Genomic DNA, 18,931 nt, shown 5'->3' on the forward strand with positions numbered 1-18,931 from the left:
TCGGAGGATCAATCTATATGACAGCTATATCCAAAACTGAACCGATCTGTGCCAAATTGACGAAGGATGGCGAAGGGCCTAGCAGAACTCACTGTTACAAATTTCAGCAAAATCGAATAATAAATGTGCCTTTAATGGCCCTAAGACCCTAAATCGAAGGATCGGTCTATATAGTAGCTATATCCAAATCTGAAACGATCTGGGCCAAAGTGACGAATTATGTCGAAGGGCATACCACAACTCACTGTCTCAAATTTCAGCAAAATCGCATAATAAATGTGGCATTAGGGGGCCTAAGCCCCTAAATCGGAGGATCAGTCTATATGACAGCTATATCCAAATCTGAACCGATCTGTGCCAAATTGACGAAGGGTGGCGAAGGGCCTAGCAGAACTCCCTGTTACAAATTTCAGCAAAATCGGGTAATAAATGTGGCTTTTATGGGTCTAAGACCCTAAATCGGTGGATCGGTCTATATGGCAGCTATATCCAAATCTGGACCGATCAAGGCCAAATTGAGGAACGACGTCGAAGGATCTAAGACATCTCACTGTCTTAAATTTCAGCAAATCGGATAATAAATGTGGCTTTTATGGGCCTAAGACCCTAAATCGGAGGATCGGTCTATATGGCAGCTATATTCAAATCTGGACCGATCTAGACAAAATTGAAGATGGATGTCAAAGGGCCTGACACAACTCACTGTCCCAAATTTCAGCGATATCGGGCAATAAATTTGCCTTTTATGGGCCCAAAGCCAAAAACCGAGATATCGGTCTATATGGCAGCTATATCCAAATCTGGACCGATCTGGGCCAAATTGAAGAAGGATGTCAAAGGGCCCAACACAACTCACTGTCCCAAATTTCAGCAAAATCGGATAATAAATGTGGCTTTTATGGGCCTAAGACCCTAAATCGGAGGATCAGTCTATATGACAGCTATCCAAATCTGGATCGATCTAAGTCGAATTGAAGAAGGATGTCGAAGGGCCTAACACAACTCAATGTCCCAAATTTCAGCAAAATCCGAAAACAAATGTGGTTTTTATGGGCCTAAGACCCTAAATCGGACGATCGGTCTATATGGGGGCTATATGAAGATATAGTCCGATATATCTCATCTTCAAATTTAACCTGCTTATGGACTAAAAAAGAATCTGTGCAAAGTTTCAGCTCAATATCTCTATTTTTAAAGACTGTAGCGTGATTTCAACAGACAGACGGACGGACATGGCTAGATCGGCTAAGATTTTTACGCTGATCTAGAGTATATATACGTTATAGGATCGGAAATGGTTATTTCCATGTGTTGCAAATGGGATGACAAAATTAATATACCCCATCCTTCGGTGGTGGGTATAAAAAATTAACAAAATTTCCTACAGAAAGGAAATTTTGAAAACAAATTTCTTTGGATTTTTTCCTATTTTTTCTATATTTGACCTAGTTTTATATTTTTTATTTGTCCACATCATACAAAACTTTCATAGCAGCCCCTTTAAGTGGCATAGATTTTAATTTCATTACATTCCTATGACACTATCACAAGAAATTGTTTCCTACAACATGTAGTAATGACATGACCATCGTAACTAAAATATCCGGCTGAGGAAAATTCTATTTCATTGTGGTCATTATTTATTTCGAACATTTGCGGTAGATGCAATAATTCAGCATTTCTAGTTTCATATGAGATGACGTTGTAGCAACAAATTAATTATGAAATATTGTAACAAGTGGTCGTTTACATTAAATAAATAAATTTGTATTTCATTTAAGTGACTTTATTAAATGAGGGCATGATTTAGGTTGGGCAAAGTGTTGGGAACAATATTAAGAAACCACAAATGGTATAAAATTTTTAAGACGATGAGAGGATTCAATCCCAACATCTACTGTTCCGTCCATCCTTCAACATGGCTCATATCGTATGGCAAGAAATTCCTTGTTGCTTATTTGGTTAGGTTGAAAAGAGGGTGGGGATATTAATCCACGCCTGGTATGGGGCGGATTGTTGTGCGCTCTAAAAACTATAAAGTAACCTCGAACAAGTAAAAAGGCACGCGCCTTGTAAGGGTTCAAGTAGTCAAATCGGGAGATCGCTTTATATGGGAGCTATATCATGTTCTTAACCGATTTGGACTGTACTTTGCACAGTTATTGAAAGTCATAACAGAACACTATGTTCGAAATTTCAGCCAAATTGGACAAAAATTGCGGCTTCCAGGGGCTCAAGAAGTCAAATCGGAGATCGGTTTATATGGGAGCAATATCAGGTTATAGACCTATGTGGGCCATACTTGGCTTCGATATTGGGAGACATAACATTATACTATGTGTAAAATTTCAGCCAAATTGAACCAAAATTGCGGCTTCCAGGGGCTCAAGAAGTCAAATCGTGAAATCGGTTTATATGGGAGCTATATCAGGTTCTTGGCCGATTTGGACCGTACTTAGCACAATTGTTGAAAATCATAGCAAAACACTATGCGCAAAATTTCAGCCAAATCGTATAAAAATGAGGCTTCCATGGGCTCAAGAAGTCAAATCGGGAGATCGGTTTATATGGGAGCTATATCAGGTTATAGACCGATGTGAACCATACTTAGCACTGTTATTGAAAGTCATAACAGGACACTATATGCAAAATTACAGCCAAATCGAACAAAAAATTTCGGCTTCCATGGTCTCAAGAAGTCAAATCGGAGATCGATTTATATGGGAGCTATATCCAAATCTGAACCGATGTGGCCCATTTGCAATCCCCAATGACTTACATCAATATTAGGTAACTGTGCAAAATTTCAAGCGGTTAGCTCTACGCTATCGTTATTTCGATAGACGGACATGGCCAGTTCGAATCAGAATTTCGAGACGATCAAGAATATATATACTTTTTAGGTGTCCTAGATCAATATTTCGAGGTGTTACAAACGGAATGACTAGATTAGTATACCCCCAGCTTTGGGTGGTGGGTATAAAAAGAAAATTTTAAGTTAGAAATTCCGTGCTACTTACAAAATCCTTAATTTTCCTAATTTTTCATGCCACTTCCCGCAGTTGATTCATGCCAGGTATTGTGTCTCCAGCTAAGAACCGATGTCTTTTAGCCGCGAAAGCCGGGCAATCACATAGGAAATGCTACAACGTCTTATTATCTTCCCCACATGCCCAACGCATGCTATGACTTGACGCACCAATTTTTATACCCACCACCGGAGGATGGGGGTATATTCATTTTGTCATTCCGTTTGCAACACATCGAAATATCCATTTCCGACCCTATAAAGTATATATATTCTTGATCAGCGTAAAAATCTAAGACGATCTAGACATGTCCGTCCGTCTGTCTGTTGAAATCACGCTACAGCCTTTAAAAATAGAGATATTGAGCTGAAACTTTGCACAGATTCTTTTTTTGTCCATAAGCAGGTTAAGTTCGAAGATGGGCTATATCGGACTATATCTTGATATAGCCCCCATATAGACCGATCGGCCGATTTAGGGTCTTAGGCCCTTAAAAGCCACATTTATTATCCGATTTTGCTGAAATTTGGAACAGTGAGTTGTGTTGGGCCCTTCGTATGCCTCCGTGAATTTGGCTCAGATCGGTTCAGATTTGGATATAGCTGCCATATAGACTGATCATCCGATTTAGGGTCTAAGTCCCATAAAAGCCACATATATTATCCGATTTCGCTGAAATTTGGGACAGTGAGTTGTGTTAAGCCCTTCAACATCCTCCGTGAATTTGGCTCAGATCGGTCCAGATTTGGATATAGCTGCCATATAGACCGATCATCCGATTTAGGGTCTAACTCCTATAAAAGCCACATTTATTATCCGATTTTGCTGAAATTTGAGACAGTGAGTTGCGTTAGGCCCTTCAACATCCTCCGTGAATTTGGCTCAGATCGGTACAGATTTGGATATAGCTGCCATATAGACCGATGTGCCAATTTAGGGACTTAAGCCCATAAAAGCCACATTTATTATCCGATTTTGCTGAAATTTGGGACAGTGAGTTGTGTTGGGCCTTTCGACATCCTCCGTGAATTTGGCTCAGATCGGTCCAGATTTGGATATAGCTGCCATATAGACCGATCATCCGATTTAGGGTCTAAGTTCCATAAAAGCCACATTTATTATCCGATCTTGCTGAAAGTTGGGACAGTGAGTTGTGTTATGCCTTTCGACATCTTTCTTCAATTTGGCCCAGATCGGTTCAGATTTGGATATAGCTGCCATATAGACCGATTTCTTGATTTATGGTTTTGGGCCCATAAAATGCTTATATATTATCCGATGTCGCCAAAATTTGGGACAGTGAGTTAAGTTAAACCCCTTGACATACTTCTGCAATATCGCACAGATCGGTTCAGATTTGGATATAGCTGCCATATTGACCGGTATCTACGTTTTAGGTTTTGGGGTCATAAAAGACGCATTTATTGTCCAATGTCGCTGAAATTTGAGACAGTGAGTTTGGTTAGGCTCTTCGAAGTCCTTCTTCAGTTCCAGATCGGTCGAGATTTGAATATAGCTGCCATATAGACCGATATCGCGATTTAAGGTCTTGGCCCCATAAAAGGCGCATTTATAATCCGATTTCACTGAAATTTAACACAGTGACTTATGTTAGGCTTTTCGACATCCGTGTCGTATATGGTTCAGATCGGTTTATTTTTAGATATAGCTAGTGTACTTTTAGTATTTGGTCCAAATCGGAACATATTTTGATATAACTGATATGGGACATAAGGTATGAAATTTCCACCGAATTTTGATGAAAGGTGGTTTACATATATTCTCGAGGTGGTGGGTATCCAAAGTTCGGCCCGGCCGAACTTAACGCCTTTTTACTTGTTCATAACTGAGCTCGTAGTCCTATGTGTGCTGTTGTGATACCAAAAGCTATACCGACCTCCTTCTTTCTTTCTTTCAGTAATAGCCTCGTCTTCTTACGATCTGGATCCCTCCCCCATAGGATTTTCGCCGTCCTACCGACCGTTTCGCTGTTCCACACTGTTACATGCGAGTTCGTAGCCCACACCCTTAAATCGGACTGCGTTGACCCGAATGGCTTCGGGCTAACCAAGTTTATTGATGGCAGTCCTCTGACCTTCACCGCCAAATCGTCTGCCCTTTCATTTCCCCCTACTTCGTTATGGCCCGGCACCCAAACGATGCGGATTTTCCCATCCTCAGAAAAGGCGCTAATCTCCTTCTTACACTGAAAGACTGTTCGTGACCTTACCTTCCTGGTTATTATTGCCCTTGTGGCCATTTTACTATCGGTAAAGATGTTCACACTCGACGTCCTTGAGTTAGCACCACACCACTTCACGCATTCCATGATCGCCCGGATCTCCGCCTGCAGGACAGTATTATGGTCAGGCAGTCTAAAACAGATCTCAGTCCCTGGGTTCTCAATGTAAACCCCCAGGCCCACTCTGTCCTCTAGATCTCAGTCCCTGGGTTCTCAATGTAAACCCCCAGGCTCACTCTGTCCTCTAGCTTGGATCCATTCGTGTAACATGATCTTCCAGATGGTAATACTAGGGTTCCGTCACTTCAAGACTGTGCCGCTGGCAGCAGTGCCCGCACTCGACCTCAAGTATCTGATTGCAAACCTTTTTCATTCCTTCCTGGTTTCCTATCGTCGCTTCTATTATACAGCGATAATACGAGCTGCTCCCATTCTCAATCCATTCTCCCATTGCCTTAAGTCTCATAGCCGCAGTGGCTGCCTCTCATTTAATCTGTATGTCTATCGGTCGGATATCTAGAACAGTCTCCAGTGCCCTATTGGGAATGGCCTCATCGCTCCGCCTATGCCAAGATAACATTTGAACCCGTTGTATGGTCATTATGGCGCACTTTTTCTCCATGGCAGTCTATCAAACTACTGAGGGGTACGTAAGTATTGGTCTAATCACGTTCCTGTAGAGCCAGTGAACTATCCTCGGATTCAAGCCCCATTCAGCCCAGTAATATGCCATATACAAGACCCTTTCGGCCCTTCTGCATAGCTGGTTCGGAACCTTACCCCTTAGGGTAAGGTTCATATAGTCTGCATAGCAGAAGGGTTCAATTCCCTCCTCAGTCAGCATCCGTAATAGGTTATATATGGTGCTCACCCAATGGAGTGGTGATAAAATACCCCCCTGTGGCTGCCTTAGGCCACTTTCTTCCTTATATTTATGTCGTGGGAACTGCAATTTATCCACCTATTTCTTAGCATATTGTTTATCCGGTCTCTAAGGACCCCTGGTCTACCTGGTACTGGTCTAAGTATAAGATCAATGTGTCGGTCCGCATATTGTTAAACGCCCCCTCGATGTCAATGCAAATCGCCAATGTGTTCGTCTTGGCATCAAAGGATTCTTCTATTTTATGCACAACCTCGTGCATGCCAGGCTTTTCTCATGCCAGGCTTTCGGAGTATATGCAAGTCCTTGGATCGTTTTGGCCAGACGACGCGCCAGATAGTCTGCCTCTTTCTGTACGACGAAAGAGTCAGAGGAGTCTATACCGGCCGCACAATCGGGCGTAAGTGCAGGATGCTGGAAAAAGAATCAGATCTCTCGAAGAGTATAACACTTTTAAAATGCTGAAGAAGAAAACAGACCTCGCCGCTTTCAAGTAATCTGGGAAAACCAAGCCAGGGACTCCCGCAATGGAGACTCCAGACAGTATCCTGCGGAGGCAGACAAAGTCGCGACAGGAACGAAGGAAGCGCGCACGGCCCTTGGGTCTTCATGGAGGACTGTGACTTCCAAAAGAAGGACACAGCGATCACAAAAGTGGAAGATGGTAAGGAGCCGCCCTCTTAAGCCAGAGTGGCAAGGAAGCACAACAGAGATGAGCTGACTTATGCAGTCATCAATATTGGCTGTGCATCCGGTAGGATTCTACCAGATCATAGGTCCCAAGTGGAGGATCTGGTAAACGATTGGATTTTTAAGTCGACGGTCTTCATCATAGGACGGGGCAGTAAATTTGCGACGGAACGCATGTTGGAAATCTTAAACAAGCAAAACCAAGAGATGGTCGTGGAGAAATGGGAGGTTTTCCACAGGAAGGAGAAGGGTTGGTTGATATTGATCAAGTCTCCGTGACGAGTCTGGCTAAGACTAAAGGCATGGCGCACTACGGGAGCAAGGCTGTCTTTTTCAAGATTGGGAAAATTAGAATAAGCCGAAATCCTCATATTGAGACATTAGGACATGAAGAGACAATCATCGTCTCTCTCAATATTGGAAAGACTAGGATAAGCAAAGATTCTTCTTTTGTCCATAAGCAGGTTAAGTTCGAAGATGAGCTATATCGGACTATACCTTGATATAGCCCCCATATAGACCGATCCGCCGATTTAGGGTCTTAGGCCCATAAAAGCCGCATTTATTATCCGATTTTGCTAAAATTTGAAACATTGAGTTGTGTTTGGCCACCCGACATCTTTCTGAAATTTCATATCTCAGATCGGTTCAGATTTGGATATGGCTGCCATATAGATCGATCTCTCGATTTAAGGTTTTGGACCCATAAAAGGCGCATTTGTTGTTCAATGTCGCCGAAATTTGGGACAGTGAGTTGTGCCAGACCTTTCGACATCTGAACCCCGATCGGTTCAGATTTGGATATAGCTGCCATATAGACCGATCCGCCGATTTAGGGTCTTAAGCCCATTAAACCCACATTTATTATCCGATGTCGCCCAAATTTGTGGCAGTGAGTTAAGTTACGCCACTCAACATCCCTCTTTAATTTGGACCCGATAGGTCCAGATTTTGGATATAGCTGCCATATAGACCGATCGCTAGATTCAAGGTCTTTGGCCCATAAAAGGTGCATTTATTGTCCAATTACGCCGAAATTTGGGACAGTGAGTTGTGTTAGGCCACCCGACATCTTTCTTCAATTTGGCTCAGATCGGTTCAGATTTGGATATAGCTGCCATATAGACTGATCTCTCGATTTAAGGTCTTGGGCCCATAAAAGCCACATTTGTTATCCAATTTTGCTGAAATTTGGCACAGTGAGTTAAGTTACGCCACTCGACATCTCTCTTTAATTTGGCTCCGATCGGTCCAGATTTGGATATAGCTGCCATATAGACCGATCTTTCGATTCAAGGTCTTGGGCCCATAAAAGGTGCAATTATTGTCCAATTACGCCGAAATTTAAGACAGTGAGTTGTGTTAGGCCACTCGACATCCTTCTTTAATTTGGCACCAATCGGTCCAGATTTGGATATATCTGCCATATAGACCGATCTCTCGATTTAAGGTCTTGGACCCATAAAAGGCGCATTTATTATGCGATGTCGCCCAAATTTGGGGCAGTGAGTTAAGTTACGCCACTCGACATCCCTGATTAATTTGGCTCCGATCGGTTCAGTTGTGGATATTGCTGCCATATACACCGATCTCACGATTCAAGGTCTTGGGACCATAAAAGGTGCAAGTATTGTCCAATTACGCCGAAATTTGGGGCAGTGAGTTGTGTTAGGCCACTCGACATCCTTCTTCAATTTGGCCCCGATCCGTCCAGATTTGGATATAGCTGCCATATAGACCGATCTCTCGATATAAGGTTTTGGTCCCATAAATGGCGCATTTATAATTGAAAGCCTAACATAAGTCATGTTAGGCTTTTCGACAACCGTGTTGTATATGGTTCAGATCGCTGAAGTTTGGCACAGCGGGTTATATTAAACCCCTTGACATCCCTTGACCAAATATACCGATATCCCGATTTAAGGTCTCAGGCCCATAAGAGCCGCATGTGTTACCCGATTTCGTTGAAATTTGGCACGGTGAGTTGTTTTAGGCCCCTCGATATTTGTACCGAGTATTGTTTAGATCGGACTATATTTGGACAGCCCTCATTGATATGTGAGAAGTTTGCCCCTATTCCTTAGAGGAATGTTCGTGGGCAAAATTTGCATATTTAGACTTTCTTGGACTCAAAAAGTCGCGTTTACCATCTGCCATATACTACCAAGCAAGTTGACCAATTCTTTTTCATTTTGTAGTTGAATTCTCCTAGACTGGTATTATGGTAATCCTTAATAATATTTTTGAGTTTTTTGATTTTTGAAAATTTTTTCTTGTTTTGTTTCGTTTATCAAAGGAAAATTTCGAAATGGCTTCAAAAATTATTAGTGAAGCTCCTTTGAAAGAGGATTCGACACATCATCCGTTTAAATTTTGTTTACGCTCCAATTATCTAAAATTACACGCTACAGAAAAAAAGTCTCAAAACAAAATCTCAAATGAAAAACAAAATCGATGGAATGAATTTTTAATTCAGTCAAAGCGAGATCATTCATTGGAAAATCAACTCAAGACGAATGTTACCAATTCATCTCAATCACAAAATTCAAGTGAAAAAACCAGCGAGAGCTCAAAAAATACAGCAACTCAAACGGCTACAGGTTTCATTGTGGCAGAAAATTACAAAGAAACACCTTCCAATAAAAACCCTCCTAAGGATAACTTCAATGAAAAGGATAAAGACAGCGAAAATGCTAACAAAGTATCAAACAAATCCTTCAGCTCAAGTTTTTTGAAAGCTAAATCAAAATCTTTGACTAAGAATTCCATGAGACACACCAATATTCCTCAATTGGAATCATCAAAAATCAAAACAAAAACGAAACCTCCCCAAACTTCTTCAACTCCAATTTGGAAATCCTTTACCTCAAAGTCATCCAACATAAACTCAGCATCAAAAGCCTTATGTCGCCGAACAACTGCATTTTCCTATGACCTGTCGACAGACGAATTGAGGGCTATGAATAATTTTAAGAGAGCCATGAAACCAACATCAGAACTTGAGCAGCATTTGCTAAAGACTGGCTCACGTTCGGAATATTTGAAGCAAAGATATTTAACTTCGCCAGACAACAAATACAACTATCCCGAAGCAACATCGTGGCGTATTGGATGGCTGCACCGTGCATAATGAGTCGCTTATAAAGTTGTAACAATATTGAATTTTAGTAATAAGATATACAAATTTTAGTTGGTCAAAGCCAGCATTTAATACTCCTGGTCCAAACGATGCAAATTTCTGAAAGCGCCGCAGCCTTGTTTGCTTACGGCGGTATTCACAAAACGTCATGAAGGCTTCAATTAGGTTTATTTGACAGTTCTATGAAGGAAATCAGTCAAAATAAACCTATTAAGAGCCTACAGGTCTGTTCGCGTACTTTTCCAGTAAAAATTTGCCAGTAAACATTTGCAGGAGAGTTAGAACTGCCTTTAGCCTCTTTTGCTATTTATTTGAAATAAACAGCTGATTTTCATTAAACAGCTGTTCGATGCTGTAAATTTCTACTGGGAAAAAATCTCCCGTAGCTCTCAATTACCAAACTCTCAAAATGTATGTTGCTCTCATGCTCTCTTCATTTCTCTCCTGCTTTCCAATAGGTTAGGTTAGGTTGAAGTGGCAGTCTGCCATCAGACTTTTTTGATCATTGTGATACCACAGGAACAGAAGAAGGAAGATGCCTTCTAGTTCCTGCCGCTGAACCATCCAGAACGCTTTAAAAAGCCCAATAACTTGCGAATGTTCAGATCCGCTAAATCAGACATGTTCTCAAAGAAATTAGCACCTAAAATGGAACTTCTTCTGACTGACACACACGCAGAAGGTGTTCTATAGTCTCTTCTTCTTCATTGTCCTCACAGCTTCTACAAAAGTTTTTACTGGCAACCTTCAGTCTGTCAGCATGTTTTCCGATTGGACAATGATCTGTCATGATGGACACAATGACTGAGACGTCTGTTCTAGCCAGTGACAATAAAGCGGTGGACCTCTTCAAGTCTAGATTAGGCCACATAGTTTTGGAGTGCTCGCAGCCCCCTCTTTGTGGCCATCTGTCATTCGTTGCCCTTTGGGCCTGATCCTCAAAACTTAACTTACATGTCGCTAGAGGCAGTCTTAAGGGTAGCCTGTGCACCGAATCCCCGAGCCCAATTTGAGGAGTGAGAATCTTGGGATCATTCGCAACAAGCCTCTCTATAAGCCTGAGAGCGATGCGTCTTCTATTATTCCAACTTCTTAAAGGCCGATGGCCTAGGCAAATTATAGGCATGAGTATATAGAATAGGTTTAGCCTTATCCTTATGACCCGAACCAGGTATCTTCGTCAAAAGCCCCCGCTGACCAGTCGTCTGTCGCTCTACCAGTCAAAGCTTCAGTAGCAGACAGCATGCTTCGGCCTGATACCACCACCGCAGCTGTTGGGTGTTTGGAGTCCATTCTAAGCCTACTCCCAGGTGCTAGATCTGCCGTTCGACTGGAAACAGACGCTATTCAGCAACCGGATTCCACTATAGTAACTATATTTGAGTGTCTTAAATTTGTCTTCCAAAAAAAATGACCTATTACGAGTTACAGAAAAATTCTTGCGGTGCGAAATAACAAAACGCCCGCTCCACTCAACGGTTGAGTGTACAGAAGAAAATAAAAATTATAATAAAATCAAAATTAACTACAAAACAAATCAGAATAAATAAAAATCGAATAAGAGATACAAAGGCCCTTAGACATAATTCTTCAATTTGACCCAGATCGGTCCAGAATTGGATATGGCTGCCATATAGACCGATCTCTCGATTTAAGGGTTTGGGCCCATAAAAGGCGCATTTATTGTCCGATGTCGCCGAAATTTGAGACAGTGAGTTAAGCCCTTCGACATACTTCTGCAATATGGCACAGATCGGTCCCGATTTGGATATAGCTGCCATATAGACCGATCTCTCGATTTATGGTTTTGGGCCCATAAAATGCTTATATATTATCCGATGTCGCCAAAATTTGGGACAGTGAGTTAAGTTAAACCCCTTGACATACTTCTGCAATATCGCACAGATCGGTTCAGATTTGGATATAGCTGCCATATTGACCGGTATCTACGTTTTAGGTTTTGGGGTCATAAAAGACGCATTTATTGTCCAATGTCGCTGAAATTTGAGACAGTGAGTTTGGTTAGGCTCTTCGAAGTCCTTCTTCAATTCCAGATCGGTCGAGATTTGAATATAGCTGCCATATAGACCGATATCGCGATTTAAGGTCTTGGCCCCATAAAAGGCGCATTTATAATCCGATTTCACTGAAATTTAACACAGTGACTTATGTTAGGCTTTTCGACATCCGTGTCGTATATGGTTCAGATCGGTTTATTTTTAGATATAGCTAGTGTACTTTTAGTATTTGGTCCAAATCGGAACATATTTTGATATAACTGATATGGGACATAAGGTATGAAATTTCCACCGAATTTTGATGAAAGGTGGTTTACATATATTCTCGAGGTGGTGGGTATCCAAAGTTCGGCCCGGCCGAACTTAACGCCTTTTTACTTGTTCATTTTGTAGTTGAATTCTCCTAGATTGGTATGGTAACTCTTAATATTTTTGAGTTTTTTGATTTTTGAAGATTTTTTCTTGTTTTATTTCGTTTATCAAAGGAAATTTTCGAAATGGCTTCAAAATTACCAAGTGAAGCTCCTTTGAAAGAGGATTCGACACATCATCCGTTTAAATTTTGTTTACGCTCCAATTATCTAAAATTACACGCTGGAGAAAAAAATTCTCATAACACAATCTTAAAAGAAAAACAGAACCGATGCAATGAATTTTTAATTCATTCAAAGCGAGATCATTCATTGGAAAATCAACTCAAGACGAATGTTACCAATTCATCTCAATCACAAAATTCAAGTGAAAAAACCAGCGAGAGCTCAAAAAATACAGCAACTCAAACGGCTACAGGTTTCATTGTGGCAGAAAATTACAAAGAAACACCTTCCAATAAAAACCCTCCTAAGGATAACTTCAATGAAAAGGATAAAGACAGCGAAAATGCTAACAAAGTATCAAACAAATCCTTCAGCTCAAGTTTTTTGAAAGCTAAATCAAAATCTTTGACTAAGAATTCCATGAGACACACCAATATTCCTCAATTGGAATCATCAAAAATCAAAACAAAAACGAAACCTCCCCAAACTTCTTCAACTCCAATTTGGAAATCCTTTACCTCAAAGTCATCCAACATAAACTCAGCATCAAAAGCCTTATGTCGCCAAACAACTGCATTTTCCTATGACCTGTCGACAGACGAACTGAGGGCTATGAATAATTTTGAGAGAGCCATGAAACCAACATCAGAATATGAGCAACATTTGCTAAAGACTGGCTCACGTTCGGAATATTTGAGGCAAAGATATTTAACTTCGCCAGACAACAAATACAACTATCCCGAAGCAACATCGTGGCGTATTGGATGGCTGCACCGTGCATAATGAGTCGTTTATAAGGTTGTAACAATATTGAATTTTAGTAATAAGATATACAAATTTTAGTTGGTCAAAGCCAGCATTTAATACTCCTGGTCCAAACGATGCAAATTTCTGAAAGCGCCGCAGCCTTGTTTGCTTACGGCGGTATTCACAAAACGTCATGAAGGCTTCAATTAGGTTTATTTGACAGTTCTATGAAGGAAATCAGTCAAATAAACCTATTAAGAACCTACAGGTCTGTTCGCGTACTTTTCCAGTAAAAATTTGCCAGTAAACATTTGCAGGAGAGTTAGAACTGCCTTTAGCCTCTTTTGCTATTTATTTGAAATAAACAGCTGATTTTCATAAAACAGCTGTTCGATGCTGTAAATTTCTACTGGGAAAAAATCTCCCGTACCTCGCAATTACCAAACTCTCAAAATTTATGCTGCTCTCGTGCTCTCTTCATTTCTCTCCTGCTGGCAAATAAAATAGTCCAATAGGTTAGGTTAGGTTTAAGTGGCAGTCTGCCATCAGACTTTTTTGGTCATTGTGATACCACAGGAACAGAAGAAGGAAGATGCCTTCTAGTTCCTGTCGCTGAACCATCCAGAACGCTTTAAAAAGCCCAATAACTTGCGAATGTTCAGATCCAAAGAAATGAGAACCTAAAGTGGAACTCTTTCTTACTGCTAGTGCGGGATACACACACAGAAGGTGTTCTATAGTCTCTTCTTTTTCATTGTCCTCACAGCTTCTACAAAAGTCGTTACTGGCAACCTTCAGTCTGTCAGCATGTTTTCCGATTGGACAATGATCTGTCATGATGGACACAATGACTGAGACGTCTGTTCTAGCCAGTGACAATAAACCGGTGGACCTCTTCAAGTCTAGATTAGGCCACATAGTTTTGGAGTGCTCACAGCCCCCTCTTTGTGGCCATCTGTCATTCGTTGCCCTTTGGGCCTGATCCTCAAAACTTAACTTACATGTCGCTAGAGGCAGTCTTAAGGGTAGCCTGTGCACCTTATCCCCGAGCCCAATTTGAGGAGTGAGAATCTTGGGATCATTCGCAACAAGCCTCTCTATAAGCCTGAGAGCGATGCGTCTTCTATTATTCCAACCTCTTAAAGGCCGATGGCCTAGGCAAATTATAGGCATGAGTATATAGAATAGGTTTAGCCTTATCCTTATGACCCGAACCAGGTATCTTCGTCAAAAGCCCCCGCTGACCAGTCGTCTGTCGCTCTACCAGTCAAAGCTTCAGTAGCAGACAACATGCTTCGGCCTGATACCACCGCCGCAGCTGTTGGGTGTTTAGAGTCCATTCTAAGCCTACTCCCAGGTGCTAGATCTGCCGTTCGATTGGAGACAGACGCTAATCAGCAACCGGATACCACTATCGTAGCTATCTTTGAGTGTCTTAAATTTGTCTTCCGAAAATAATGACCTATTACGAGTTACAGAAAAATTCTCGCGGAGCAAAATAACAAAACGTCCGCTCCACTCAACGGTTGAGTGTACAAAAGAAAATAAAAATTATAAAAACTCAAAATTAACGACAAAACAAATCAGAATAAATAACAATCGAATAAGAGATGCAAAGATTGGCAACCCGTAGCGCTTTCGCCTCTTGCCGAGGAGGACTTTTCTTAAAGCCCACTGACGAGTTCGGCCGAGCCGAACATCGGATACCCACCACCTCGGGTATATGTGTAAACCATCTTTTGTCATAATCCGATAAAAAAAAATGCATAATTTAGGCCCCCATATCAGCTTTATCGAAATATGGTCCGATGTGGACCAAATTCTGTACGGACATTGAGTGGTATAATAAGTACAAGTCACTGTTCAATTTTGTAGAACAAAATGTTGGTATTTTTTGTAGCTATATCCAAATATAGACCGATCGGAACCATATACGACAAGGATGTCGAAAAGACTAACATGAGTACTATTTCAAATTTCATCGAAATCATTTATAAATGCGCCTTTTATGGGCCCAAAACCTTAAATCGAGAGATCGGTCTATATGGCACCTATATCTAAATCTGAACTGATCTGGCGCAAATTGAAGAGGGATGTCGAAGGGCCTAACACAACCCCCATATAAACCGATCTGCAGATTTAGTGTCTAAGGCCCATAAAAGCTACATTTATTATCCGATTTTGCTGAAATTTGGGACAGTGAGTTGTGTTAAGGCCTTCGACATCGTTCTTTTATTTGGTCCAGATCAGTCCAGATTTGGATATAGCTGTCATACAGACCGATTCGTCAATTTGGGCCCATAAAAGCTGCATTTATTATCTGGTTTTGCTGAAACTTGGGACACTGAATCGTGTTAGGCCACTCGACATTTTTCTTCAAATTGGTCTAGATTTGGATATAGCTGCCATATAGAACGGTCCCGACCGGACCATTCCATGGAAAATGCCGCGAAATCCGTACTTGGGTACCGGGAGCCTCCTCCAAAAAACCCTTGGTACGACCAAGAGTGTCGAGATGCTACTGAAGCCAAGAATGCGGCATATAGAGAAACCCTGCAATCAGTAGCAACGCGCCAGATGAAGGAGAGGTATCGGGAAAAAAGAAGAGAGGAGAAACCTCTATTCCGCAGAAAGAAAAAGAAATGGAAAGACGTGAGTGCGAGCGAATTGAGATGTACAGGAGTCAGAATGAAGTCCGGAAATTCTACCAAAGAATTAAACACCAAACCGATGGCTTTGGTGCAGGCACATCCTCCTGCAGAGACAAAGAAGGAAATCTGGTAACATTTTAAAGAAAGAAAAAACATTTTACCCAACTGCTAGTGTCCGATGTTGGCGGCGAAGAGGATACCGCAGAACCAATCCCTGATGATGGTATAGAATGTCAGAATGAGGTCCAAGTAGCAATGACCCGACTAAAGAACAACAAGGCAGCAGGAGCCGACGGGTTACCCGCTGAACTATTTAAGACCGGAGGCAACACGCTGATAAGGCGTATGCATCAGCTTATCGGCGCAATCTGGCTAGAAGAACGCATACCCGAATCTCTCCGAACCATTGAATACCAAACGAGGTTTCAGACAAGGAAACAGCCTACGGTGTGATCTCTTTAATATCCTGCTGGAGAAGATTATACGAGATGCAGATGTGAATAGGTATGGCACACTAATCACAAAAGAGCACATGCTACTCGCCTATGCCGACGATATCGATATCATAGGTCGGTCACCGGAAGTAGTAACTGCAGCCTTTGAAAGAATCGAAAGAGAGTCAGTGAAAATGGGTCTGGCAGTAAATGGAGATAAAACGAAATGGATGGTTTCAACTCCCAAAAAGCCTTGAACAACCGAGTAGATAAAGAAAATTGAGAAAGTTGGGAACCACAACTTTGAGATAGTCAGTAACTTTATCTACCTCGGCACCGCTGTAACCGAAACGAATAACACCAGTTTTGAGATAAAGCGAAGAATAATACTGGCAAACAGATGCTACTTTGGACTAAGTAAGCAGTTTAGAAACAAGGCCACCTCTCGACAGACGAAGAAGACACTGATACTACCCGTGCTTTATATGGTTCTGAAGCATGGGTACTTGTGAAAGCAGATGAGGAAGTGCTTGGAGTATTTGAAAGAAAGATTCTTCGTAAAATATATGGACCAGTTTGCGTTAACGGAGAATATAGGCGACGTATGAACCACGAGCTGTATGAGCTGTATGACGACGACAGCATAGTTACACGCATCAAAATACAACGGCTGCGTTGGCTAGGTCATGTTGTCAGAATGGATGAAGAAGCTCCAGCAAAGAAGTCTTGATACACGCAAACCAGGAAGACCAAAAGCCCGATGGAAAGATCAAGTTGTGGGAGACACCTCGAAGCTTGGTGTCAGAGATTTTAGAATGAGCGCAGAAGATCGAGGCGCATGGAACGCTATTCTAGGTTCGGCTAGTGGAACAAATATTGTGTCATAGTCAATTAAACAAACAAACATAAACCGGTCCGCCGATTTAGAGTCTTCGGCACATTTATTATCCGATTTTGCTGAAGTTTGGGACAGTGAGTTGTGTTAGGCCCTTAGACATAATTCTTCAATTTGGCCCAGATCGATCCAGATTTGAATATAACTGCCATATAGGCCCATAAAAAAGCCATTTATTGTCCAATGTCGCCGAAATTTGGGACAATGAGTTAAGCCGAAATTTGGGACAGTAAGTTGTGTTAGGCCTTTCGACATCCCTCTTCAATCTGGCCCAGATCGGTCCAGATATGAATATAGCTGCCATATAGACCGATCTCTCAATTTAAGGTTTTGGGCTCATAAAAGGCGCATTTATTGTTCGATGTCGCCGAAATTTGGGAGAGTGAGTTGTGTTAGGCCCTTGGACACCCCTCTTCAATTTGGCTCATGTCGGTCCAGATTTGAATAAAGCTGCCATATTGACCGTTCTCTCGATTTGAGGTCTTGGACCCACAAAAGGCGCATTTATTGTCCGATGTCGCCGAAATATGAAACAGTGAGTTAAGTTAAGCCCCTTAACATATTTCGGCAATTTGGCCTAGATCGATCAAGATTTGAATATAGCTGTCATATAGACCGATCTCTTGATTTAAGGTCTTGCGCCCATAAAAGGCGTATTTATTGTCCGATGTGGTCGAAATTTGGGACAGTGAGTTGTGTTAGGCCCTTTGACATTCTTCTTCAATTTGGCTCAGATCGGTCCAGATTTGGATATAGCTGCCATATAGACCGATCTCTCGATTTAAGGTACTGGGCCCATAAAAGGCGCATTTATTGTCCGATTTCGCCGAAATTTGGAACAGTGAGTTAAGTTAAGACCCTCGACATACTTCTGCAATATGGCACAGATCGGTCCAGATTTGAGAATAACTGCCATATAGACCGATCTCTCAATTTAAGGTTTTGGGCCCATGAAAGGCGCATTTATTGTCCGATGTCGCCGAAATTTGGGACAGTAAGTTGTGTTAGGCCTTTCGACATCCCTCTTCAATCTGGCCCAGATCGATCAAGATTTGCATATAGCTGCCATATAGACCGATCTCTCGATTTAAGATATTTGGCCCATAAAAGGCACATTTATTGTCCCATGTCGCCGAAATTTAGAACAGTGAGTTAAGTTAAGCCTCTCGACATTCTTCTGCAATATGACACAGATCGGTCCAGATTTGGATATAGCTGCCATATAGACCGATCTCTCGATTTGAGGTTTTGAGGCCATAAAAGGCGGTCGTATTGTCCGATGTCGCCGAAATTTGGGACAGTGAGTTAAGTTAAGCCCCTCTATATATTTCTGCAATTTGGCCTAGATCGATCAAGATTTGGGTGTAGCTGCCATATAGAACGATCTCTCGATTTAAGGTATTTGGCTCATAATAGGCGCATTTATTGTCCAATGTCGCCGAAATTTGGAACAGTGAGTTAAGTTAAGCCTCTCGACATACTTCTGCAATGTGACACAGATCGCTCCAGATTTGGATATAGCTGCCATATAGACCGATCTCTCGATTTGAGGTTTTGAGGCCATAATAGGCGGACGTAGTGTCCGATGTCGCCGAAATTTGGAATAGTGAGTTAAGTAAAACCTCTCAACATATTTCTGCAATTTGGCCTAGATCGATCAAGATTTG

General features: G+C 41.6%; 2 protein-coding genes across 2 annotated transcripts; both read left to right on the forward strand.

Annotated features, from left to right (window-relative positions):
* Window positions 1-9,057: 9,057 nt before the first annotated feature.
* On the forward strand, window positions 9,058-10,057 carry LOC131998039 (uncharacterized). The gene is made up of 2 exons (XM_059370041.1): window positions 9,058-9,068; window positions 9,141-10,057. The coding sequence occupies exons 1-2, from the start codon at window positions 9,066-9,068 to the stop codon at window positions 9,972-9,974; spliced, it is 837 nt and encodes a 278-aa protein (XP_059226024.1). The 5' UTR covers window positions 9,058-9,065; the 3' UTR covers window positions 9,975-10,057.
* Window positions 10,058-12,443: 2,386 nt separating this feature from the next.
* On the forward strand, window positions 12,444-13,403 carry LOC106094148 (uncharacterized). Its single transcript, XM_013261336.2, has one exon. It carries the CDS (start codon window positions 12,499-12,501, stop codon window positions 13,318-13,320), a length of 822 nt encoding a protein of 273 aa, XP_013116790.2. The 5' UTR covers window positions 12,444-12,498; the 3' UTR covers window positions 13,321-13,403.
* Window positions 13,404-18,931: the final 5,528 nt, after the last annotated feature.

Source organism: Stomoxys calcitrans, chromosome 5 (assembly GCF_963082655.1).
Source record: "Stomoxys calcitrans chromosome 5, idStoCalc2.1, whole genome shotgun sequence".
Lineage (NCBI taxonomy): Eukaryota > Metazoa > Arthropoda > Insecta > Diptera > Muscidae > Stomoxys > Stomoxys calcitrans.

What these genes read in the sequence shown, in the direction of transcription:
- LOC106094148 (XM_013261336.2), top strand. Translation starts at nt 12,499, where the DNA reads ATGGCTTCAAAATTACCAAGTGAAGCTCCTTTGAAAGAGGATTCGACA.